General features: G+C 50.8%; 1 protein-coding gene across 12 annotated transcripts in view; it reads right to left on the reverse strand.

Moving 5' to 3' along the window:
- The window catches only part of Ulk4 (unc-51 like kinase 4), a 307,398-nt gene that overhangs the window by 121,009 nt on the left and 159,176 nt on the right, over positions 1–27,213 (reverse strand). For all 12 annotated transcript variants that reach the window (XM_076577412.1, XM_076577414.1, XM_076577409.1 and 9 more), the window contains one exon: positions 16,306–16,411. In XM_076577412.1, the coding sequence (XP_076433527.1) occupies positions 16,306–16,411 (106 nt within the window). The remainder of the gene's footprint in view (positions 1–16,305; positions 16,412–27,213) is intronic.

A 27,213-nucleotide genomic window follows, 5' to 3' on the forward strand; every position in this document is an offset into this window, starting at 1 on the left:
GGTGAGGACTTCTTCCTTTGGCCCAGAGCCTCTCAATAGCCAACACCATATCAAGTAAACGTCTGTGAATTCAGCAGCAGGAAAAACAGAGGACAGGAATGATAGTTAGGGAAAGTTATGACTCTCACAAATAGGAGTGTTTTCATATACACAAAAAAGAAAGTTAGTGAAAAAACATGATTGGCACACACCAGACCTCCTAGTTAATTCCAGATGATAGCATAACTGGTACACACCGGTCCTAACCCATGACGTTAACCCCAGATCAAGTACGGGAGACAACTGTTCCTCAAATGTTAGACAGGACATGTGAGGGCTAAAGTTATGTATTAAGTGTAAATGACTGTGCTTAGGAGATCTATAAAACAAAAATGCCTCTGACCTCTAAGCCGCACTTGCCCAAGGACAGATAACTTCCTGGGATGCTGGGGGCTGTTCATGAAAGGTAATAAGCCACTTGTTCCCACTGCGATAAACAAGGTCAGTTGCCCCAAGGGCATAGGACATGTTTGATCACACATAGGAGGGAGGTACATAGGCAGGAAGCACCTCAGGATGTATGCTTGCCCCCATCGGACAAAGGCAGGAAGTACGTAGCCTTACGGAGCTTGCCTTTATAATCACCTGACTAACATAATTTGGTGCCATTCTCTGGGGATCCCAGGTGTGGACCTGGCCAGTGTCCATCTTCCTGGCCAGTATTTAATAAAGCTTACTTCAAATTTAGCTCGAAAACTGTGATAATGGTCTTATTCTCACCCAGTGGGATTTATAGAAACTGTCAAGGCTCCAACTCTAGAGAGAAAAGCTGAATCCAGCTCCCTTACTCCTGCAGTGTGGGGCTAGTGGGACTTTCCCAGGTGCAGGCGGCAGGCCTGAGCAGAGCGTGCTCTCTTCCTCAGTGAGGAGAAGCTGGCGCTGGAGTTAGTGTCTGCCGGGAAAGCCAAAGGTTAAGGGCAGAGACATGAAGACCCGCTCAGAGACCTGCACGCTGCTCCCCAAACTTAGCTCAAGGTAAGTTCTAAGGTGTTCCCTGTATGACACAGAGGGAAGTGTAATGAAGATCATCTCTGCAAGCCTGAGTCCTGTGGAAGCTGCTGATCTCACCCAGCTGGAAACAAGTTCTGACAGCCCAGAGGGGAGGCCTTGCTACAGACTCTTGAGTATTTAACTAAGACCCACAGTGCCATTCCTCATTAACACAGCTGAGGCAACAGGAATTTCAAATAAGCCTTGAAAGACTCAAGCTCAGCCACCTGTAAATTAAGTGACAGCCAGAGGAGACTTGGCATTCTGTCTACAGACAGGACTCGGATGTGCAGCACAGGCCCCAGAATAACCACCTGCGAAACAAAACGAGCAGAATTCTCCAGAAGCAAGGAAATGCAATCTGCAACCCAGGAGAGACCGAGGGCAGCACAGAAACCAAAGTGATGCAGCAGCATCTTAAAGTAGCCAAGGATAATACGCGATGATGTGGTATTGTATTCCCCCAAATATTGTGCATGCTAATAAACTTATCTGGGGTCAGAGTCAGAATAGCCACAATATTAAACATAGAGGATAGGCAGTGGTAGCACATGCCTTTAATCCTAGCATTCCAGAAGAAGAAATCCATGTGTTCAAGGATACAGCCAGGCTTGGTGACTCATCACGCCTTTAATCCCAGAAAGCGAGCCTTTAATCCCAGGGAGTGGTGGTAGAAAGCAGAAAGGTATATAAGGGGTGGGGGGTAGCACACCTGAAGATAGAGCTGTAGAAATGACTCCGTCTAAGCAAAGTAGAAAGATTAAATCGGGAAACAGAGATGAGATTCAAGTACATATATGAGTACATAAGACATTTGTTTCATATGAATCACAACTGGAGATTAAGCAGGAAAGGGGAAGCATGGGGAGAAAAATATTCTAATTGTTCAGAATTTGCCAAAGTTTATTTTTAAAGGTGTGTGTGTGTGTTCTGTGTATGCACCGAGTGCAGTGTGGATGGATACCAGAAGAGGGTGTTTGATCCCTCAAGCTGGAGTTTTAAGTGGCTGTAAGCTGCCCACATGGGTACTGGGAACCAAACTCAGTTTATCTACAAGAGCAGAGGCATCTAACCGCAGAGGCATCTCTCCAGCCCCTTCCAAAGTTGTTTTCTTTTTTTATAACAAAACAAAATATAAGCACAAGGAGTTTGGTAAACACAAATAGAAAAACTGTAGGATCTCAGTTAGACGTCCTCACATGGACAGCTTCCTAAAAGGAAAGTGGGGACCTGGTCCCCCACTGACATGTCAACATCGTGACATAACACAGAGATGCTGTGGAGCAATCCTTTTCTACACTATGAATATGTTTTATTCTCATTGGTTAATAAAAAGCCGATAGGCCAGTAGCTGGGCAGAAAATTAGGCAAGAAAGCCAAACAGAGAATGATGGGAAGGAGGGCGGAGTCAGGAGGAGAAGGGCGGAGTCAGGAGAAGGGCGGAGTCAGGAGGAGAAGGGCGGAGTCAGGAGTTGCCAGCCAGACGAAAAGGAGGCTAGATGAGAATGTTGTACTAAGAAAAGGTACCAAGCCACATGGCTAAACATAGATAAGAATTATGGGTTAATTTACATGTAAAAGCTAGTTAGTAATTGTTGCATGAATCCTAAGTGGTCTTATAACAAAAACCTGGAGCCAGATACTGGGGTAAATGCTGAAAGATCAGAGAGACAAAGGAACAAACCACTAGAGAAACTTCTCACCACTACCGAATGCTCAGGCGGAAAGGGAGGTGAGATTCTACCTCCACGAGTCCTCAGCTGAAAGGGAGCTGAACTCCTCCCGCCTCATATGCCTTTCTCCGCCCAGCCATTTCACTCCTATCTCAACCTTCCTAGTGCTGGGATTGATGGGGTGTGTGCTTCCCAAGTACTGGGGTTAAAGGTGTGTGCCACCACTGCCTGGCTCTGTTTCTCTCCTAGACTGGATCAATCTCATGTAGCCCAGTGTGGCCTTGAGCTCAGAGATCCAGACGAATCTCTGCCTCCCGAGTGCTAGGATTAAAAATGTGTGCCACCACTGCCTGACCTTGGTGTTTAACTCTGGCTGGCTCTGTCCTCTGATCTCAGGCAAATTTTATTACAGTACAACAAAATAACACCACGGTAATAAGCCTGATCTATCGGCTGAACATTTGAAGTAATATTAAGCTTCTGAGTGGTTATTTTCAAAGCGGTGGGCGGGAGAGAAACGTCCAACTACATAGGGAAGCACTGTGTGTCTGTGTGGGGTCTGAATTTTACTTAGAAATAAAAACTTTAGAAATGTCTAATTCTAGACCTTAAAGTCCTAGAAATACTAATAGAATCGGTGTTTTTATTGTTGTTGGGTTTTGCTTGTTTTTTTTTTTTTGTTTTTTTTTTCAGCAATAGGAAAAAACACTTATGGCTGAGTCTATGAAAACAAAAATCCCACTCTTCGTAGAAATAGAGAAGTATTAACTATTCTATTTATTTTGAATTAAGACAGGAATACTGCCGGGCGGTGGTGGCGCACGCCTTTAATCCCAGCACTCGGGAGGCAGAGCCAGGCAGATCTCTGTGAGTTCGAGGCCAGCCTGGGCTACCAAGTGAGTTCCAGGAAAGGCGCAAAGCTACACAGAGAAACCCTGTCTCGAAAAACCAAAAAAAAAAAAAAAAAAAAAAAAAAAAAAGACAGGAATACTGAGATGGTCAGAGAAAGCCTGTCACCTACAGGATGGCATGGCTGGCCCTCCCCCTCCCCTCCCTCCCCTCCCTTCCCTCCCTTCCTCCCTTCTCCTACCTCTATGTTTACGCTTAAATGTGCTCCTAAGAAGAGAGGCCTTGCCATTGGCCCTGTACACATGAGATGCATCTCGGGATGCCGGCCCTCCGGCTCAGCCCACTGCTGCTGACATGTCCACCACACACCACGGCACAGCTGTTTGGAGGGGCCTTTGATTTATCCAGTTGTGACCAGTCTGTAGCAGTGGCTGCAACTGGTCTGTCTCAACAAACACGAATGAGGGGCAACTGGAAATAAAGCCAGCTCTGTGTTTCTGGTCTGTGAGATGCTCAGGCCTTCAGACTGACACAGATATTCTGAATTCATTTCCCATCAGTGTCTGATCAGCTGTTAATTAAACCTGACAGCTGAAAAGGGAGAAGCTGTAGACACCCCCTCCCTCAGTGACCTGAGAGGAACTCGTCATGCTTCCTTATACATGACGGCTCTCAGAGGGGAAATTCATGGCCGTCATCTCCCGTAGAAATTATCAGTTAACTTTGCCCCATACCTGAATACATCATATTGATTCAGAGTTGTACTTAAATCTAGAAATGCAAACCATAAATATACATTTAGAAATAACATTTCATGTCTTGGTAATTTTCAGTCTAATCAAAAGTTGTAATTTACAATGAACTAACATTGAGCTGGGGAGATGACTCAGTTGTTAAAAGCATTGGCTGCTCTTGTGGAAGACCCTAGTTCAGTTCCCAACGAGGGGATCTTTTGGTTTCCCCTGGCACCAGCACAGGTGTCACGCACGCACACACGCATGCACGCATGCACGCACATGTATACTAAATAAATAAATAATTCTTAAAGAAAAACACTAACATTGCTCTTAATCACAGACACACGGAATACATGTGTCATTGCATGCATATACACAGAAAGATCCAGATACAAACACAGCTGTGCACCCACTGCAAATGGGAATTATAAGAACTGCACTTGTGGCCATCGGCCCTGAAGCCAGGGAAAGGCTGTCTGGGTGCCAACATTAATTGTCAATATAAACAAACAAGAGAAGGAACATTGCCCTCCCCAAACTACCCAGGGAGACAGTGCCCTTCCCTAAGCACCTTGTGAGACAATCATTACTCTCTACCAAAACCTGACAAGGACACAGTGGAAACACAAAGACTAGACTCATATTCAGACAAACACAGATGCACACCCACTCTACAGATTGTTAGCAAGTCAAATCCAACACTGAACAAACCTCACACGGGGCTGGAGAGATGGCCCAAGTGTCAGGAGAGCTTGCTTCTCTGGCAGAGAACAGTTCCCAACATCCATGCCAGGAAACCCTTAGAATCACAACCAAAATACCAACGGCTTTCCTTTCAGAGTTAGAATTAAATCCTAAAGTTCACAGATGCACAAAGATCCTGAAAAGCCAAAGCAACCCCAAGAAAAGCAAAGCTAGGACCTTTACATTCCTGATTTCAGGTCATACTACCCAGCGGCCGGAACCAAAGTCTTCGTCTGTGATCCCTCACGGCAGGAGTCTGTCTGCACCAGGGCTTAGCAGGGAATCACTGACCCTGTATCACTACACAACAATTTTACAGCTACCTCTGTCTTCACAGCAAAAGGGGATGATGACTCCATACGATACCTTCTGGGATTGAGAGTGGGAGGGAACAGGGAAACCCATAGCCAGCAATGCAGTAGCATGGGGTCCCACCCAGAGTGCAGACCCCACTTCAACCAGCACAGCACAGTGGCAGAGCCACACTTCCACGGAGGGCCTGAGATCAGTACAGGCCCCTCTTGCCTCTGTAGCTTCCTCCAGGAGCATTGCTTTGCTGCTCTGCTGAAGCCGGACGCCGAGGTGCCTCTACCTCTCTTCCCTCAGCCTCTGCAGAAGCACCTCCAGGCAGGAAGAGCTAATTGTATTGATATTCCCGCAAGGTTCTTGCTCCAACCTCACCATTTATTAGGGCTTCTGCTCCTGACCAGTTTTTACTGAGCAACAATGGCATGCCAGGGCTCATACTAGAAGGCATGTCCCTTTATGCAAGGACAGATATCTGATCAAGTCGGCTGGAGAGGGTCCTCTCAGTGACCATAAAGGTCAAGATGCGACGAGGACTGAGCACTGCCGCATTGGCAGTGCTGACGCGCTCACTGCGTCAATCCAAGAGGCCCCGCCTTTGGTGACTTTCCTTCACACGTAACAAATCCTCTCTTTCAGAGTTAGTTCTGAAATCTGCCTTGTGTGTTCCATGGTGCTTCAGGCCAGGGCACCAGAGTGAGTCTCCTGCCGAGGGTGCAGATGATGGGGGGGGCAACCCCAGGAGGGGCGTCAGCTCTCAGCTCCAAACGCTGCTGCTTCAAAAGGAGTGAGTGTGGATTCCCCGAGCTAACGATGGGTGACCGTGGATTTGGGTTGCCCTGACACGCTCTGCTGTGGAAGAGGTGATAAGAACTTGTTCGGTCAGATGACGTCAAGCCACCTACCCCCACACTGCCGGGTCACCAGTGGGCGGGTTACAGCACAGCAGGATCTCGGCCCCGAGTTTGGGGTCTAATAAAATCTCACACCTGAGCTGGTGAACGAACACTAGAGGTCTCTTATGATGATTCCAAAGGCTTTCACCAGCAGTTTCAACCAAACGGCTCTGAGATGGTTACACTTGGAATGTCAGTTCCCACGATTAGGCGCATCCAGGAGGGATTCTTTAGACCAGCAGTTCTCAACCTGTGGTTTGCCACCTCTTTGAGGTTGAACGAACCTTTCACAGGGGTCGCATATCAGATACCCCACATATCAGATATTTACATTACGATTCCTATCGGTAGAAAATCACAGTTATGCAGTAGCAACGAAAATAATTTTATGGTTGGGGGTCACCACGACACAAGGAACTGTATTAAAGGGTCTCAGCATTAGGAAGGTTGAGAACCGCTGCTCTAGACTAATTTAACAAAGGTGGAATGACCCATGCCCTAAGTATCGGGAGCACCATCCCATCGGCCAGGTCCACAGTGAATGAAAGACGAAGTGAGCTGAGCCCTGTTTTATCTCTGCTTCCTGACCGCTGTTACTGTCAAAATGCCCTAAAGGCAACATAGCGGAGAAAAGGGTTCATCTTGAGTAGTGGTAAGTTTCTCCAGGTCCTCCCGCCACCCCCACCCTGCCCAGTCCCCACAGTTCTGCTACTGCTAATAAAATAATCACTCAGAGACTTAATATTAAATACAAACTGTATGGCCTATGGCAGGCTTCTTGCTAGCTAACTCTTTCATCTTAAATTAATCCATTTCTTTTAATCTATGTTTTGCCATGTGGCCATAGCATTACCGGTCTGCTGGCATCTTGCTGCTCCTTGGGTGGCAGCTAGGCATCTCTCCCTACTCTCTTTTTTTTCCTCTCCATATATCTGCTTGGATTTCCCACCTGCCTTGCCAAAACAGCTTTATCTATTAGCCAGTGGAAGCAACACATATTCACAGCATATAGAAAGACATCCCACAGAAATCTGGGCTTACAGTTTTATGGGGACATAGTCTCTCATGGCAGGGAAGGCTTGCTTGCATGAGTATGAGGCTGGCCTCAAAGTCAGGAAGCAGAAAGATCACATTTCATCTGCACACAGGAAGTAGAGAGTGAAAACAGGAAGTAGGACCAGGCTACAAAGCCTCAAAACCCAGCCCTAATGACATATATCCACCAACAAGGCTCTACCTCCTAAAGGCTCCACAACCTTCCCAAAAAGAGCCACCAGCTGGGGACTAACGACATGTTCAAACACATGAACCTATGGGAATGATTCATATCCAAACCACAACCATCAGCAACATTCCGACTCAACTCCCAGCAATCATGAGGCTCCATCAGCCAGTCTGTAGCTACTGTGGGCCTTCGAAAGAAGGCACTGTTCCATCCACCTCACAAAAACTAAAGAAAAGCCAGGGCCAGGTTGGAGGTGAGACAGAATGGCCAGTGGTGCCTCTGCTAAGCACTGGCCTTGGAGAGAAGGGACCTGAGCCACACATCTCTGATCATCTCAGGCCCTTCCCAGCAAGAACCTGGGGTCCTGAGCGAGCATCTGGGCCTCCATTATTCTACCTTTTGTCATTTGAACAATGAAGAGCTGTGGTGATATATTGTGTATGCCAATATATTGTGTACCCTAATAAACTTACCTGGGGATCAGAGAGGACAGAGCCAGCCACTAGATTAGACATAGAGGCCAGACAATGGTGGCACAGACCCTTAATCCTATCACTTGGGAGGCAGAGATCCATCTGGACCTCTGTGAGTTTAAGGCCACACTGGGAACACAGCCAGGCAGTGGTGGCACATATGCCTTTAATCCCAGTACTGGGAAGCACACACACCTTTAATCCCAGGAGGTGAGGGCAGGGTGGAGAAAGGTATGTAGGGCATAAGGAAACAGGAACTCACTCCCTTGAGGCTGAGGATTTCATAGAGGTAAGCTAGTGGCTGGCTGTTCTGTTTCTCTGATCTTTCAGCTTTCACATGGCTCTGGTTTTTTTTTTTTTATTTTTATTTTAAGACCTTTTAAGATTAATGCTACAAAGAGCTTCAAAAAAACTATTGTGGCTCTAAATTTTCTGTGATTCAAAGACAGTTTGTTCACAGCTGAGGACAAGTCTCAGTGAATAAGACACCTGCCACACAGGGCAAAGACCCACATGAAAGCCAGGACAGTGACACATGCCTGTAATCCCAGCACTCTGTTAGGAAGCTGAGGCAGGAGAATCCCCAGAAGCTCATGGGACCAGCTAGCCCAGCATTTGCAGTGGTGGGATCTATAAAGAGAGGTGGGAAGTGGGGTGCAACATCTGAGATTGTCGTCCAGCCTCCATATACGCATCCACACACTCACGAGTGCACACAGATTTAAATACACACAGACTTAAAAAAACAAAACAAAACAAAACAAAACCTAAATGGTCTGTTCAATAAAAGTGAAGGAAACAAAGCCAGGTGTGAACAACCTTTGCAACAGGAAGGGACTCTTCCAGACAAGGTACAGAGAAAGCAGGGAGCTGCTGGAGGGAGGAGACACACCTATGTCCAGAAACAGCCATTATGGAAGTGTTCACAAAGCGGACAACAGCGGCCTGTGTGCACTCGGCTATTTGTGGGTAACTGAGCCCGGTAAGAGAGGAAACTGGATTTAGCTCACGCTTCAGTGCTCGCAGAGACGAGTGCTCCCATTGCCTGCCAGCCCCAGTTTACATATCTGCAAGTGGAAAGGGACCTATGGTCTGCTCTCTATCAAAAATGTTCCCCCAGATCACTGCTCTCTGGGGGTCTCACCTCTTAAGTGTTTGGGAGCCTGAGGGCTTTAACAATAAAATGCACGTAAAGAAATCTCATCTAAGTTATCTCTTAACATTCAGCTAAAAGTCAGAGCAGTGGACCCCAAGACAGACAGCACACTTCACCCGTGAAGGGTGAGGTTTAGCCTTGTTTCATGGTATGTGGAGGAGTTATTAAATGCCTCCATAAAGTTTTATTACTGTTTTAATCCCATTAATAACCATCTTCGCTTTAATGTCCCGCATGCTGAATGCTGCAGCAATGAGCTGCAGCAACCGCCGCCTGCATGAGATTTGTTTTCCCTCCAAGGATATAAAAGAGGAGGCGCCAGAACGCTGACTCCATCACAGGAAAGACGCAGATGGTGGTCGCTTTTTTTCGCACGAGTCTAACCTGCTCGCTTCCACATTTCTATCTTCAGTTCCCAAATGTGGCAGCCTCGACAGAAGGGAATAAAAAGTGAATGTGCGCCTGCACATCAAGAAAGCTCTTACACACAAAACAATTTACATCTTAATAGCCCGCTTTCCTCACATTAACTTCTCCCCTGCATTTCATCTTGGAGATGGCAGGGCTTTTCAGTAAACTCGGTGCAAGCAGGAATCAGCATCTCACAGCTGGAGCTCCGAGGCCAAAGGCCAGCCTCTCAACCCTGGTCACAGTGCAGTGTGTCCCCAGGTCCAGAGCTGACCTCCATGTCCCCCAGTCTCCAGCCTGTTAAACATGAAGTGGCTGCCTGGGGACTTCCAATAGAACTTGGGTCCTCACTTCCGTGACATTGCTCCTGTGTCAGGAACTCACAGAGGATATGAGATGTCCAGGAAGATGCACCTAAGCTACATGCAGACTGTATGCCATCATATCTGAGAAGCTGTGAACTTTAGTATTCACCAGAGTGGCTGAAACTGATGCCCTGCATATACCAAAGGAAAAACTAAGACAATGCCAACGAATAATAAAACCACCACAAAACACCTCAGGGCCCAGCCTTCTGGAGCCACTGGAGTCTGACCTACCCCTGCCCCACAGGACAGGCAGGTGTGAGTCTGTAGACACCCACTGTGTCTATTCAAATCTTCCTCTCGACTGTAAATTAGGCTGTATGCTTCTCCATCATTGAGTTGTAGCTGTTCTTCATATATTACAGATATCAGTTTCTCTTCAAATGCATGGTTTGCTGTAGATGTAGCCACCGTCTTATTAAATAAGAAACACAGAACCAATGTAAAGAAGAAAGCCAAGAGGTCAGAGCTCAGAGCTAAAACCTTACCCTTCCTCCTGTGGTGGTCCTATCTCTCCGAAAAGAGACCTACTTCCTGTGTGTTTGTCTTTATATAGTCTTTCTGTTCTGCCTTCTCATTGGTTATAAACCCAAACACATGATTGCCTCGTCACTGCCTGTATGTACAGCCCTCCAGGTCTTCTATGGTATTGAGATTAAAGGTATGTGTCTCCAATGCTGGCTGTATCCTTGACCACACAGAGATCTACCTAGCTCTTCTACCAAGTGCTGGGATTAAAGGCGTGCGCCACAAACGCCCAGCTCTACTATGGCTTGCTATTAGCTCTGACCTCCTAGCAACTTTATTTATTAACATACAATTAAAATCACATTTCAGTACAAATAAAATACCACCATAGTTTGCAGACATTTATTCCTCTGCTGAAATAGAAGGATACCTTCCTTCTCCACTCTTCCATTGACAAGTGCAAGGGATTCTAAGACCCTGGGGAATGATGGGCCATGAAAGAAGGCACCAGAGACAGTGAAGTAGAAAGCCAACCCCAGATCAGGAGTGCTAGCTAAACTACCGTTAAATGAACACTAATGCAACATCTGCTGTGCTAATCCACCGGAAGTGAGGCTCCTCTTCTCCACAAGCTGTGATCAGGCCAGAGTGCTCTGCGCAGAAGTTCAGTCTGGTAGTGAGAAAGGAGCCCATGGTTCTGCCTCCTGGGCCTCGCCTCCATCAGCGCTTTTACACAGACCTCCCTGATGAAGCCTTCCTCCTCTCCTCCTGACAGAACTGTCCTTGGCTCGGAATCCTGCAGTCACTCCTTTCCCACTTATCAACAACAGGGACTCTGGTGCATTGGCTACTTTTTGAGGGTTGGTAAAGGCTATCTCAATTAGAACTGGAGATGACTCTGTCTCCTCTTTGAGGGTTGGTAAAGGCTATCTCAATTAGAACTGGAGATGACTCTGTCTCCTCTTTGAGGGTTGGTAAAGGCTATCTCAATTAGAACCGGAGATGACTCTGTCTCCTCTTTAAGGGTTGGTAAAGGCTATCTCAGTTAGAACTGGAGATGAGTCTGTCTCCTCTTTGAGGGTTGGTAAAGGCTATCTCAATTAGAACCGGAGATGACTCTATCTCCTCTTTGAGGGTTGGTAAAGGCTATCTCAATTAGAACTGGAGATGACTCTGTCTCCTCTTTGAGGGTTGGTAAAGGTTATCTCAATTAGAACTGGAGATGACTCTGTCTCCTCTTTGAGGGTTGGTAAGGGCTATCTCTATTAGAACTGGAGACGACACTGTTTCCAATAACTACTCAGCTGCAGCTTCCCTTCCCTCCTCCACATGGTCAGATGCCAAGCTCACAGGCTCACTGGCTTTTACTACTTACCTTTAAATACTTATGCTAATTCCAGTGATTATGCATGGAAAATTTACATATATTATCATTTGACTTTCAAAACAAACATTTGGAAGTGGCACATTATCTCTAGAGAGATGAGTCTCGGAGCGTCTCAGGGAGTAACGCTGCAGACACCAGATTCAAACCTACTCCACCCACCAGGCCATGCTGCCTTCTCCGATGAGCATGTGAGCATCTCCAGTGTTTCCTGAACTCGTGGATACACACCCTTCGGTAGCTCCTGAGACCACTGAAGGCACAGCTGCCCGAGTCTTCCCCCAGTGTCTCCCACTCACTCTCTGTTGAGTATTTCCCTTGCCAATTTTCATGTTTCCAAATCTATTCCAGGCCAGGTACAGTGGCACACAGCTTTAATCTCAGTACTCAGGAGGCAGAGGCAAGTGGATTTCTATGAGTTCAAAGCCAGCCTGATCTACACAGTGAATTCCAGGACAGCCAGAGCTACACAGTGAGACCTTGTCTCAAATTAAAAACAAAACAAAAACAAAAACAAAAAACACACACAGAAGAGGGAGGAGGAAGCTTGTTAGATTTCCTTGAGAAGCTTTGGGTGGCTGGTAAGATGACTTTGCTGTGTTAAAACACTGGAGACCCGAAGAACCTGGCTAAACACCGAGGAAGTGGGCGCCAGCAGGAAGCCGCACAAATGTCATGAAATGATAAAGAAGGAAACACACGTTTGTTGATTGACAGGTTGCTGTTGCTACTTCGAAATAGACAAAATGAGAGGAGGCCACTGCATGAAATGTTTCGGCTCCCAGACGTGGATGGGGACATCCCAGCCACCTGGGTGAGAACTGGCAAAGCCGGGTGAGAAGGGTCGAGAGAGGAACATGGCAGCCGTTATAAATCCTGACGGTCTTCAGTGCACAGTAGGTTCTCAATAACGGTACGGGGTGGGGAGGGGAGGGCTTCACTGCTGAGGAAGGGAGGGCAGGGTCGGCACACCTGCACTGCCACGTGGGTGAACTACACAGACTATGAACACATCCCACCGGTGTTACCTTAGAGGGGAGGTTCACCTCAGTCCAAAGGCCACCTCCCCTCCCCAACTGTCCCTTTCCCCTGAACAGATTTTCACAGTGATGCCTGGGACAGACCCTGGAAGGAAGCCAACGGCCAAACAAGCAGCTCAGAGAACAGCAGAGGTGATCAGTGGATTCCGCAGCCCCCAGATGGTCCCTTACGGCCATCCAGTCTCCCTTGAGCTGCAGAGTACTCGGGACCAGAGCTGAGCACAAAATGGAGACCAAGTGGGAAGTCCTTCCTCCTGAAACGAGACCACACCTGGAGGATGAAGGGCTAGGACCACACTGGAGAGTGCCAGCCAAATGGGTGAGAGGCAGGACACAGGGTCGGGACGGACCTCGCTAACCCTGTCCGTGTGCACAGCCTCGCATACAGTGTGTGGCACATGCCCACACCCACAGCTCTTCATCCTACTCCCATGCCCACAGGGTGTCAGAAGGACTGAGTCCAGGAAATGTCTAAGTTCTCCAGGTGTGAAGGTCAGGGAGAAGAAGGAGAGTATAAATTCCCCTCGGGGAGTCTGACCAGCTTGTGGAAAAGTGATGGCTTCTATTGGGTTTTCTACTCACTGGCCCCTCCCAGTGGTTCACACCCATCTAACAGCTTAACCCTCCAGGAGGGTGGGTGCGCTGTCATCATCCCCATGACAGAGGTGAGAAAACAGAGGCAGAGACACAAAGTAGACATTTCAGGTTTACAAGTGATGATGGCAGGGCTGAGATGTGAATGCCAGTGGTCTTCACGCCAGCCCTTGCTGTTCCGCCAGTTCGCGGCCAGGGAGCCTGGACACAGGATCTATGCTGTGTACATGGCTGTGGAGACGCGGCCTCTTAGCCAGACTCACTGCTCCCTTCAGAAACTGTCCCAGCCTGGTGATTAAACTTTTAACACATCTGCGTAGCTAAGGCTTCTAGAAGCTTCCAGAGAACACTAAAGGATTTTCTCAGGTTATGCTAAACACCAAGGAAAGACAATGCCTGGCCCTGGAGACCAGTCAGAAAACAACTGCAGCTTCCTACTGGAGCGCCATCACCAGGTGAAACATGTGCATGGCAGTTACTCACTACAGAATGAGTAGGGACTGGAGACGGCTCAGTGGCTCAAGCTAGCGCACTTGCTGCTCTTTCAGAGAACCTGAGTTCAGTTCCCAGCACCCGCACCAGGGAGCTCACATCAGCTTTAACTCCAGTTCCAGGGCAGCAAGTGCCTCTGACATCAGAGACACCTGCACTCATGTGCACACAGACACAGACAGACGGATGGACACTTACATAATTAAAAATAAAACAGTTTAAAAAATTACACTAAACCAGGCCTAGTGGACACTCTGAAATCCCAGACCTAAAGAGGCTGAGGCAGGAGGATTGCTGCAGGCTAGAGGCTAGCCAAAGCCACCTGGCAAAGGTTATTTGTGTCCCCCAAGTGCCACTTACTGTATCTTCTGGGAACAGGTCTGCCAATCTAGTGTGTGTGTTTTTTGAAACAGGGTTTCATGTAGCCCAGGTTAGCCTGGAACTCACTATGCAGCTGAGGCTGGCCTGGACCTCCTAAGTGCGGGGATGACATCCATGTGTCACCCAGCTTTGAATGCTATTCTTAAAGGAGGCTAAGAAGGCTGTCGTGTGTGGGGTCTCTTTATTTTCACAGCACAAACAACTCACGCAGTGATTTTCTGGCCTCTTGAGTAAACACTGATTTAGACAGATTAATATAAACCTGACTTTAAAAAAAAAATCAGTGTTTTGATTTCTGACACTCCGTGAACCATTGAAGACAAAGAATTTCTTTAAATGATTCTTTGGCAGTACTCTGTTTCGTCTCTGTTTTGATTTCTGCTTTGGTGGCATTGTGCTGTGTTGTGTAAATCTATTACCCTCAGAGCTCTGCTGGGAAAGGCAAGCTGGTGTTCAGATCCATTATAGAAATGCCACGGCGCAGGGATGAGCCCAAAGTCAGCTCCAAAATGTTAATAACGCTGATATTTCTCAAATATAAGCAAACAGTCCTACTTTGTTTTATAATAATTCTCCCCCTAAATATTTCATTTAAAATGAAAGTGTTTAAGAGGGGAAAAAAACCCACAGCAAAACCACTGAGTTACACAGCATTCAAACCCAGCGGCAACTGTACACCTGAAATCCCAGCCCTTCAGTGTGGAGGTGGAAGGGTCAGGAGTTCAAGTTCATCCTTAGCTGTGAGTACTGCTCAGGTCTTTGGGGTCAGATGGTTCCTCAAGTTCCAGACCTCTGTCCCCGAGCACCAAGGCCCTGGCCCCACGACACCGCCAGCCCGCGCACCCCCACCCCACCCTGCAAAGCACCCCCACCCCACCCCTGCAGAGCACCCCCACCCCGCCCCTGCAGAGCACCCCACCCCGCCCCTGCAGGGCACCCCCACCCCGCCCCTGCAGAGCACCCCCACCCCGCCCCTGCAGAGCACTCCCACACCGCCCCTGCAGAGCACTCCCAGCCCGCGCACCCCCACACCGCCCCTGCAGAGCACCTCCACCCCGCCCCTGCAGAGCACCCCCGCCCCGCCCCTGCAGAGCACCCTCCACCCCGCCCCTGCAGAGCACCCCCACCCGGCCCCTGCAGGGCACCCCCACCCGGCCCCTGCAGGGCACCCCCACCCGGCCCCTGCAGGGCACCCCCACCCGGCCCCTGCAGAGCACCCTCCACCCCGCCCCTGCAGAGCACCCCCACCCGGCCCCTGCAGGGCACCCCCACCCGGCCCCTGCAGGGCACCCCCACCCGGCCCCTGCAGAGCACCCCCACCCGGCCCCTGCAGGGCACCCCCACCCCGCCCCTGCAGAGCACCCCCAGCCCGCCCCTGCAGAGCACCCCCACCCCGCCCCTGCAGAGCACCCCCACCCCGTCCCTGCAGAGCACCCAGACCCCGCCCCTGCAGAGCACCCCCACCCCGCCCCTGCAGAGCACCCCCACCCCACCCCTGCAGGGCACCCAGACCCCTCATCCCCTTGCCTCTACTCTTGCTGTAGCAGGAGCTGCAGGGTCTGGGTCACCTTCACCACCCGCAGCTGGGACAGTAAGAAGACTGAAAGTCCAGGTCGGCGGCCACCGCCCTGAGTGAGGAGCCTTTCCTCGAGTGACCTGAAGCCCAGATCCTCTCTCCTCTTCAGTTCCTTTGTCTGCTGTTTCATCTGAAGCTGCCTCACTCTGGAGATAGCCTACACTACAGACGGAGCTGTGTCCACAGACAGGGTAAGGCACTGCCATGGTGAGGAGCTGACAAGGCCACGAACCCAAGCCCCACAACTTTGCTGATATTTCTTATTAGAGGGTGATGCGTATTTTCCTTAGGACGGGAAAAAATACTAGAAACACTTGAGCACAGAAGCCACGAAGAAGCAGAGCTCTGACATCTGGAGTGAAATATCACAACTGCAATTGATAATCTGAGTCCATGGCTTACCTTTGAGACCAAGCCTAATAACCATCCACTAGGGGCTGGCCCAACAACTCCAGCTGGTTAGAGCACTGGCTGCTCTTCAAGGGGCCCAGGTTCAATTCCCAGCTTACCTTGCTCATAAAGCAGCTGCATGTTTGAGTCTTTGTAAGCAACCAGATTGTTGAGTAACGCGATCACACTCTGCATGGTATTACCCAGAATGCTTTCCTGATGCTCCTGCAATAGAACAGACAGAAACACCATTACATCATCCTTGAGACAACCACGTCTCCATCATTCTCCAAACGAGGCTGAAGGATTCCCTGTCTGGACTGTCATGTCCTTCCCCCTAGAATCCTAGGAGGCACGGGGCCTGCATTCCCAGCCCAAGAGCTGAGAGAGAGAGCACCAAGCCTCTGCTTCAGGTAGGTGGCATCGGAGGCACTAGACATCAAGTGTGGGCACCATGTATGACAGCAATTCTGTTACCTGCCACTCAAGCCATGTCATATGTACAGTCATGTTGGATGTGATGGTCTCACCCTGCTGGAACCTGCTATGTGTGAGCTCTCGGGGGACTTGACTTCCTTAGCATGCAACATCACAGAGCAGGATAACCCAGGTCCCGGGAGTGTGTGCATGTAAGGCCATCATTTTATATATACTTAGAGAGAGAGAGAGAGACCGGGTTTCTCTGTGTAGCCCTGGCTGTCCTGGAACTCTTCTCTGTAGACCAGGCTGGCCTGGAACTCAGAGATCCAACTGTCTCTGCCTCCCGAGGGCTGGGATTCAAGGCATGCGCCATCACCGCCCAGTTTCATGAAAGGCTGCTTCTAAGGACCAGAGCATCACAAACATAACAGCTTTCCTGGTGCCACTTTGTCATTTCTTTCTTAAAAGCTAAAGCCACCAACGATAGCGAGTTATTACATCTCACGGAATTCAACGGAAGAGACAATGTTTAAGTCCAGGACTGGTGTGAAGTGGGGTGACACCCTGGGGGGGATTCACACACACACTCATTGAACACAAATGCTTCTAGAATTCTCGTTCCCATACTACAGCCCCAGCTCCAGGCAATGCCAGAAGCAGGAGGTGTGCCAGCTGAACAGGCACCGGTAGACCTGCCCCGCCCCTCCCCCACGCCCCTCCCCATCCTCTCTCGTATACACAGTTAGCTCTATTTTCAAGCATGAATCATATTTGGGAGCTAACGAAAGTCTATTTTGTGCCAGATAGTGCTCTGGGAACTAGAGGGAGACTGGAGAACAGGACCCCTCGTCCTCACAGACACGGACCTGAGGCAGCAGCATGGTCAGTAAATCAGAAAGAACGGGGAAACTGAGGCAAGTGCTGGAGGGCAGCCCTGGGGCTGTGCCTGCTTTAAATAGAGGACCTCTGCGAAGGTAGAACTGGATGGAAGTGTAGTCCTTTCTAAAAGCCGAAGCATCTTTGAATTCCCAGGGCTAATCCTTCGAAACAGGCTTCCTGCCTGGACCAAGAATTGAGCCTCCAGTCTCCTGCAAGCAAGCCACACCAGTCGCCTCTCGGCCCAGGTCAGTGCCTTAGCCGAGCACACCAATGCCATCAGAACAGATAGTGACCAAGTGAAGGCCTTGTGAAAACTTTACCAAGTGCCAATGATGCCTTTTCCAGCTCCAGGATCCCATCTGTGTTGCATTTAGAATGATTTTAGTCTTTGCAACAGATATTCAGTGCACCCGAAGTGTCCCTGGCTGGTGTCAGGGAATAAAGACAGGCGGGGAAGCCAACCCAAATCCTGCCATGATGGAGTCTACCTCGCAGAGGAGGGAGGAGGCCGTGAGCGTAGTAAAGACTGGCATGAAGTGCAGAAAGTGGCAACCCACTGACAGCAAAACCAGTAAAGGGTGGTCAGGGACAGGTGGGCAAGAGCTGAGGGCCTGAGGTGTGCTGTAAGCCTCGACCTGCAGAACAGCAGGCATCTGTCGCTGGGTTCCTGGGGACTGTCGCATCTGTGTCAGGAAGGGATAGCGACCAGGGAGCAGCATCAACCTCAGAGCTCCCAGGGTCACCTCCTCTATCCCACAAACGCTTGTTGTGCTTTGGTGTCTGTCCCAGGAGGCCTGGGGGGCAGCTTCAGGCTTGGCGAGATTTCGCCAACAGAACTTTATACTCTGTTTCTCTCAATCTCCTCCACTTGGGCATCTACACCTTGGCCCAACTCTGTGACTTTGAGTTTCCCTAGGCAATCATCTACAGGCCCAACTTTTGAAACGCACTGCTTTTAAGTCACACAGAGCACTCTCTTCAGCCTTCTGGAGTCTTCTCTCAACCCTGCTTACCTTGTCCCTTTATACTGCCACACCCAGAAAACCTTTGAGACACAAGCCTTGTCTGAAGCCACCCTCCCATTTTAATGACCCGTTTCCATGTTCTGCTCTGAGTTCTGAGTCATGTGACCACACTGTCTCCCAGGTCCACAGTACACTGGCATTGCCCTGCTCACTCCTGACTGGGCTGACTGTGACCAGCCCCTGGCTAATTAACTGCACTTGGTCAAAGCTTTAGGGTCGGTGAGATGCCATCAGTCTTCCTCACTGTCTGTGACTTCCAACTGCCTGGGATCAGAGAAACAAACCTGGGCAGAGAGGCCAGGAGCTTCGGGAGAGGCACGTGGCTTCCTGAGCCTACAGATTACATGCGTGTGCCCGTGACTGGGAACCTTCCTCTGGGCTGATCCGTCCTGCTGCACAGAGCCTCCTGACTCCATGTAGGTTGGGTGGCACCATCTCTGTCTCAGACACAAAACAAGGTGTGAGCTTTCTAAGGACCAATGTCTAGCACTCATTTCAGAAGCACAGAGCGCGCTCCTGGGGTGGAGGTCACAATCCAGTGTTTCCCTGATACCGGCTTAAGATGAGTGTGGAGGTGGCCGCATGCCACCAACTCCATCCGGTGATGCTCACAATGCTTCCGATGGTGGAAGAAGAGGGTGAGCATTCAGAGCCAAGATGACAAACACGCTGTTCTTGATACAGTAACTAACGACACACAGCAAAGCTGTTCTTGTGGAAGAAAACGGGGCCAATCAATCTTTGATTTGGGTCCTTTCTGGAAAACGACACAGCCAATCCCGATGGAGATAAATCTAGTGATAATGTAAGTGCTCGTGATGGAATGTACTCTTTTCATCTTGTTTTCATTATTTTTAAAGCTATTGTCTCATTATTAGACCAGGAAATCAGTTTTGGCCTGGAAGCCACAGCAGCCTCTGCCGTCCACGCTGGGATTCTGGGAAGGAGGGAGCCGGCACGTGGAGTTGAAATAACACCATCGCTCTTCAATGCTGAGCCTCCAGGGACCAGCAATGGAGGCTGTCCTGAGCTGTGGGCCACTGCTGCTCCCTGCCAAAGGCCTCCGTCAACATGGCGGCCCCTCAGAGGGAAGGCCTCTGTCAGCCACATTACTCCATCTACAGAGGTCTGTGGCTTGGAGAAAACACCCTGGTAGCACACATTCTCACCAACATTTCGGGGTTTGGGGGAGGTACTGTGCATCAAATATGAAACAGCATTTGGTACACAGTATAAAGATGAGTCCACGGGCACTCTGGAGACAGTTCCCTTTCTGTTCTCAACATTGCTCGAAGCACTGTTTTCACCTTCTTTACTTCCAAGCCATCATAGACCCTGAACCTCATATATCCTAAAGTGAGGACTCCATAGAAACAATGTTCTAGAATTATCTTCGCTTGCTTTTCCAGCTATAGGTAAGGGGCTTCTACATGGTGCAGGTGAGCAGAGTCTGCAGACTGTCCCTCGGTGACTCTGTGCTCACAGTGAGGAGATCGAGAGCAGCTGGAACCAGGCCCCGGGGAAGCGGGAGTGTGAGTTAAGCCCACACCCGCTACCATGTATGAGTTCAGTTACCTCAGCTCTTAGACCTAATGAGGTTTTTATTATCTCTTGAAGTTGGCGCGGATTATCTTAGGAAGGAAAGTGAGTGGGCACATCTGCAGCTGGGCACATCTGCAGCTGGGCACATCTGCAGCTGGGCACATCTGCAGCCTGGGCACATCTGCAGAGTGGGCACATCTGCAGAGTGGGCTCATCTGCAGCTGGGCACATCTGCAGCTGGGCACATCTGCAGCGTGGGCACATCTGCGGAGGTGCTGCCAGGAGACAAGACCCTAGGAACTGGTGCAGACTAGGTGGAGCTGGAGGAGGGGTGGTTCTGGTCGGAGGCCAAGTCACCAAGGGCTGCTCCTCCGGGTTAGCCCTTGCCCTCCCCCAAATATATGCCTAAGGTCTGGGGTGAGCAGAGAGTAACAGGAAGCAGGGTAAATCGTCTCTCCCCCCCCCCCTCACCCCAGTTCCTGTGGCTCCTTAGACAAGGAGGGAGCCAGCTGCACTGCTCTCCCGACGCCAGGGCAGGCAGGGGAGGAAGAGACAGGCAGGCGCACAGGGCCTCGAGGTCAGACCTTAGAGCATGGCGGGGCGTCTAGACGCCACAGTCAGCAGAGTCCGCCTCACAGGTGGCCTTGGGATGGACAGCACAGCGACACAGGAGAGCATCTCATCTGGGAATCTCTGTCACCCTTACAAAGGCAGATGAGGGCAGAGGTGACCAAGGGGCAGAAGTGACCGGACCAAGCACGACCTGCCACACTCCACAGTGGCAAAACTGGAGCCCAGTCGAGGCTGGTGGCGGCCGTGGCCTGTGCATGCGACACTGAGACAGGCAGAGAAATGGGGAGTCAGGCCAGTCAGCACTCGGGTGCCCACACCTGCAGACCTGCCAGGTGACCTGAAAGGAGCTGAGAGGAGTGCAGAAGTGGAGACTCACACCTGTCATCCAAGCTCTTGGAAGGCAGAAGGATCGCCCAGAGTTCAAGGTCGGCCTGGGCTACAGAATGAAACCCTGTCTCAAACAAACAAACCTAAAGCAGTGTGGAGCTGAGGTACAGGAGGGAAGGGACCAGAAGTCCTGACTGGGGCCACAATGGGGCCACACACCCTCTCTCCTTTCATGCTACAATATACCCAGCCTCCACTGCTACCACTGAGATCTTCTGGTTTCCAAAGAGCCCTTAGCGTCGATCCCTAAACTCTAAGGACGCTCGTAGTTCTTGGCAGCTACAGTACAGAAAGAATAAACACATCACCCAAGGTACTAACGTGCAGACTGTAGCTGCTGCTAGGAGTCATGTTTCCAGACACTGGTGCTATCATGGGCTGACGGGTAAATCGGGAAGTCGGGCTCAAGAGGGAAGGCAGGCCCCGTGCAGCTGAGGGGAAACACCGCCTCCTCTCCACGGCCCATCGGTAAGCACGCGGCATCATTTGTGTGCCTGGTGCTAAGGAGAGGGGTGGGCACTCAACCTGACGCCTCGGTCTTCTCCGCTAACAGCTCAGTGCTCGGTGGAAGGCTCTCGAGTACCAAGGGCAGAGCAAGCAAACACTAGACCAGACCACCAGCCTTGCTCAGGGAGGGCCTCACTGCAGGCCTGCATCACACCTCATCATGGCGGCTGAGGCACTGAAGGACTCAGGTGTCTCCATTAAGAAGTCTGGCAAGTTCATGGCCGCAAGTCCACAATTAGGAAAACACAGAAGCGAGTTAAGGGTCTACTTGGGAAACAGAAAGAGGGGGTATGGCAACATAATAGTACTCAGTCTTTAGAAGGAGGGTGTCACCTGACACAGCACGCAGACCCAGGAGACACTGTTAGTGCAGTGGGCCCGACAGGAAGAGCAGTGCCACACCATGTGGGACGCTCGTCTCGGTCAACCTTACGGGGCTGACATGCCCTGGCGGGTGTTTCCAGAGTTCACTAACAGGAGGAAAGACCCAGCGAGAACTACATTCCTCTCTGCTTTCACAGGAGCAACAGGACCAGCCACCTCACATGCCTGTCCCCATGCCTCTCGCCCTGATGGACCGTACCCTCGAAACTGTAAGCAAAGCAAACCCTTCCCCCGGGGAAGCCACTTCTGTCAGTCACCTACCTGGTCACGGCAGCAAGAACAGAAACTAACACACAGTGTGGGCCAGAATAACGGAAAAGAACCAATGACAACCCGCACAAGACGTAGGCGCAGTGGGGAGGACCAGCCCCAGACACAGCTCGCCTCAGACAGACACCGCACGCTCTGCTCAATGCGTCTCCAAACGGCAGCAGGTCCCGGTGCACCGCCCACCCACGTCTGTGGCGGGTCCAAGTGAGGCTCCAGGAGGCCACAGCACCTCTCTCCATCCTTACAACATCACCTCCCCTCCTGCCACAGGACTCTAAAACAACAGAGGCTTGGCCTCCATTCCCACAGCTTCTATCGTGAAGGTCCAAGCTGGGGTGAAGCATCAGTGTCCACAGCCCACAGTCCTGTGGGCCTGTTTGTGTCCAGAGCCCGAGTGGAGCTTAAACCCTGAGAAGATGGAAGACTGGAGTGTCAGGGGGTGGGAGAAGAACTTTCTTCTAAGGAATTTGGAAGTCTTCTGTGACTCACTGAGTCACACACCGACCCCCTGGCAAGCTCAGTGAGACTCAAAGGTCAGCCTGTTTAAAATCATAGAGAGAGGCAAAGGACTCCTGGGAAGAGAGGGCGGGACCTGGGGTCCCCGTGAGGCTGTCTGGGGTGTGATGGCTGAAGCCTGAGAACCGCCATGGCACCTGCTGAACAGCTCCTCCGCTAACGAGGCCAGAGCTTGGGGTGCTGGACAAGGGTTAAGGAGACCCAGGCCCGGGATTTTCCCTCATCTGGAACTAAGGTGCATGGTGCCAGCACCCTAAGAGTGTGGGTGTAAGACAGAGTGGGCATCATCCCCACTTCTGATTACAGAGAAGGGGAAGGAAGTGAACATTGTTGTTAAATCTGACTGACAGACACCACAGAGGCCCCCGAGCACCGGCAAGTACCAATTACCATGAGCGAACGGCTCTACCTGGCAGAGCAGGAAGGTCGGAATCAACCGGTACTGCTGCCAAGCCACGGCTGGGCTCGTCCTTAGAATCCCAGTCCTGGCTCCACGGTGGTGGCAGTGCTGAGCAGGCCTTTCCGGCGGGTTAATTGTGTCACTTGGCTCCTGGCCTGGCACATTCATGTCATTTGGAGTTCTAGCAGCAAGCTCCCAGGGCCCTGGCTCCTGATGGGGTGTGCCGCAAGGCAGCAGGATGGACCATGGCCAAGACCGCTCAGGCCGAGAACTCTGGCAGCAGAGCCTAAGGGAAGCTGCCAGGGCCAGTGTCGCTGGGGAAGGAAGGTGCCTTGTTTATGTATCTTCTGCAGTGTTGACAGACCAACCTGGCCTGAATGCGCTGAGCTAAAGACCAGCCTGCAGCAGGGAGGAAAGCCAGAAAAATGCAAGCATGCACACGGCTCCTCCGCCTTCTCCTCTCACCCCTTAACCACCTGAAGTGAGAGTGAGGAGGGGCTGGGAGGTGGCTCCCTGGGCAAGGTGACCGCACAACAGAGGGGACACAATTTAATGCCCAAACCCACACAGAAAAGCAGGGTGTGGTGGCCCCACCTGTAAACCCAGTGATGGGGAGGCAGAAGTAGGAGGCTCCCTGGGGCTCCCCGGCCGGCCAGCCTAGCCTGCCTGGAGAGCCCCAGACAATGAGAGACCATGCCTGAAAAAACAAGGCGCATGGTACCCAAGAGACAACGCTCAGTGTCGACCTGCGGCCTTCACAAGGACACACATGCACCCTGATCGGTACAAACACGCACATGTGTGCATAAACACTCACAATTGTAATAGAATCACGATAAAGTCTTCACAAACTAATGTAAAAGGGAATTACTGAGTTCTTAAGTTAATGTCTTACATCAAGCCAGGTTGGGAGCCAGGGGCTTTGAGACATCGGTAGGAACCGCCCAGGCTCTTCAGCATCTATTCTGGGATGAGCTCCCATTATGGGCGGGACCACATGCTGGGCATCCACAACCTATTTGTGCCCATCTTGTCCCAGCCCCGCTTCTGCATCGGAGCGCTGGTCCAGCCTTGAGGAGCTCTTTGGACTCAGGAGTCGGGAGCACGGGAAAGGACGGCTTTGGCGGTTTTGCATTTTCAACCACTATGTCTGAAACCTGAGGCTTGGCTGTAGCAAGATCCCGATTAAAATTCTTCCATCCAGGTCACAGAGAAAACCAGAAATCAAAACAAAAGTCTAGAAGAATGTGAGAAAGGGGAGAGGAAGCAGAAAGGCCATAGAGGGAGAAGGGAGCTAGGGCTGGTGGACAGAAATGGATCCAGGGAAGAGGCCCAAGCAGACAAGACCGCTGCTCACCTCCTCTGGAAACACCTTCCCTGTGTCTCATCACTGGGTGACCCTCGTGGCAGGAGACCGATGGGGAAATGTCTCTTGTCCCTAAGTCTCAGCCATGCTCAGCATCTGCCTAACGCAGCCTGTACAACTCCAGAGGGCGAGGGAGCAGAAAAACCCTGACCCCGACCTGCAGACACCACTTGACTGGAATTTCCATCTCTCGTGTTCTTTCAGTTGAAGCATTTGTAATGTCTGGGTAATTCTGTCATTGCAGGGCCGAGGTGCAATCCCCCCACTGGGCTGGGGGACGCCACAGCTAAGCAGCCATGAACACGCCTGCATGCTGGCACCAGGCCAGATGCCCAGCACCCCTCAGAGGGCAGAGACTAACAACTGGCCCCGACACCACTGCTGGATAAGACTGCTACAGAAACAGTAACTTCCCTTAAAACAGTCACTCGGGAAGCCTGGTGTCACATGTTTTTAACTCCAGCCCTGGAGAGGTGGAGACGGGGATTGCTGTAAGTTTGGGGCCAGCCTCTGTTCTGTGAGGTTAGCCTGTTTCAAAAAAAAAAATTAAATTTAAGAAATCTTCTTAAAGCCGGGCATTGGTGGCGCACGCCTTTAATCCCAGCACTCGGGAGGCAGAGCCAGGCGGATCTCTGTGAGTTCGAGGCCAGCCTGGTCTACAGAGCGAGATCCAGGAAAGGCGCAAAGTTACACAGAGAAACCTATCTCAAAAAAAAAAAAAAAAAAAGAAAGAAAAAAGAAAAGAAATCTTCTTAAAAAAAGCATTTTCTTTAAGAAAATGTCTGATGACTTCTCTTGACTGGTGGACCACATGTAACCACGTGTACCAAAACTCCTTTCTCACTACCACGCCACTGCCATGAGGGGAGTGCCATGGTGTCACCTAACCTTCTCATGCGAGGGGTGGGTGTGGACTCCCCACAGAGGACTGACTCATGTGGGAGACAGAAGGCGCCTGTGAACACTGCCATGAGATCGTGTCCGTAGGTGAGCAGAGAGGGAGCACTAGTCTCTAGGAAATGGCCCTAACTTTAAAGGCACGCCTACACCACACTGTCGCCAAGCTCCTGGTCGCTAGACTGTCTTGCTGAAGAGCATTTGACTCTGTCCACTCAGGCACAAGCAGCCAGCTAACAAACAGGCAGATTCCACACAGTCTTGGAGAAATTAGATTCACATTCCTGCCCGGCCCCTGCTCTCCTCTCCCCTCCTTTTCTTTTTATTTTTCAGACCGAGCTGAAGTGTCATAGAGTGATCTTCAACGCTGTCCTTCCAAGTGCTGGGAGACATGAATATGGTTTCCGGGCTGATCCATCTCATTTTGCCATGCCCTGAGCTCAGCATGATGCACGCTCTGCTATCCCAGGGCTGAGAAGGCACTGGGGAGGAAGACACAGCAAGAGCTCAGTCAGCATGGCTGGGACCACTAGGGCGGGTGGGGAGGGCACCCTCGGGAGCTAGAAATGAACGCTTCAGACTCTGAAGACCAAGAGCCATTCCCCTGCAATGGCCATGCGCATCCACCTCAGTGTGCCAGCATCGGCATCCAGGTGTGCAGCGGCATCCAGGTGTGCAGCTGGAAGTGCAAGCCAGATTGCAGGAGCGAGGAGGGAGCACTGAGTCACTTTGGGGACCTCTGGCGAGACTCCATGCTCCTCTTCTGCCACCCACCCTTCGATGCCGAGCCCAAGTCCGGGTCTTCCCAACTTATTCCCAAGGGAAGCCGCTGCGCAAAGCTAAATACCATTAGACTCTAACCACTGAGGAGCTCTGTGACAATGGCCAAGTCAATTTCTCTGCCTTAATGACTTACGTGTGGACCATGGCAAGGATCATCCACATACGAGTTTTAATTAATGTATACTTGTGTACCACCTCACCCTTCTGTGGGTGCACATGGACCAACCGAAGAGCAATGTGAAGTTGTGAAATTACAAGACAAAGTCCTCAGGAGCTAGTTGAGTACCCGGCAACTGTCATCATGGCCAGAGCCTGGGCAGACTTGAAGAACAGTCGATGCCAGCATGCCTTTCCCAGGAACCCCAGGCTTGACATCCAAGCAGTCCAACAGGAATACCAGCCTATCTGAGCTCCCTCCCAGCCAGCCCGCCAGAGGGAGCAGAAGCTTCACATACACACCCATGTGTACATAAATGCACACTTGTACACATGCACACATGCATAGTTATCACACACACACACACACACACACACACACACACACACACACGTACACGCACGTACACGCACACACGCACACACGCATATCCTGCCTCTGAGTTTCTCCTACTTCACAACAAGACTTCTTTACAAAGCTCTAGCCCCATTCTGTCACTTTCCAGGCCTCAGAACCAGGAGCAGGGGATGCACCATGGCCTTCAGACCTGGAGAGTCCCTGCCTGCCGCCTACCCACTCCAGTCTGACCCACCAGCGGCCCCTCATCTAAGAATCCTAATGTCCACTTCCTCACACGAACATGGTGGGGCTAAAGGGAGAGAGAGCAGTGTGGCCGAGTCACTGTGCTTCATCACAGGGTTTTTGTGATACAGAAAAGAGAAGCTGAGCGTGGGCAGAGGCTAAGCCCCAGGGCCCTCAAGACTCCACACAGGAGCCCCAAACCTGTACCCAGATGCAGAAGCACTTTGGTCTTACTGTCCACAGATCACAGTCTATCAAGGACCCTGGCTGCAGATCCAAGTTGACACAGCCTGCCATCTTCTACAGCTCAGGCTGCTTTGCAGCTGGGATCATCCCCAA

This window comes from Peromyscus maniculatus, chromosome 7 (genome assembly GCF_049852395.1).
Source record: "Peromyscus maniculatus bairdii isolate BWxNUB_F1_BW_parent chromosome 7, HU_Pman_BW_mat_3.1, whole genome shotgun sequence".
Lineage (NCBI taxonomy): Eukaryota > Metazoa > Chordata > Mammalia > Rodentia > Cricetidae > Peromyscus > Peromyscus maniculatus.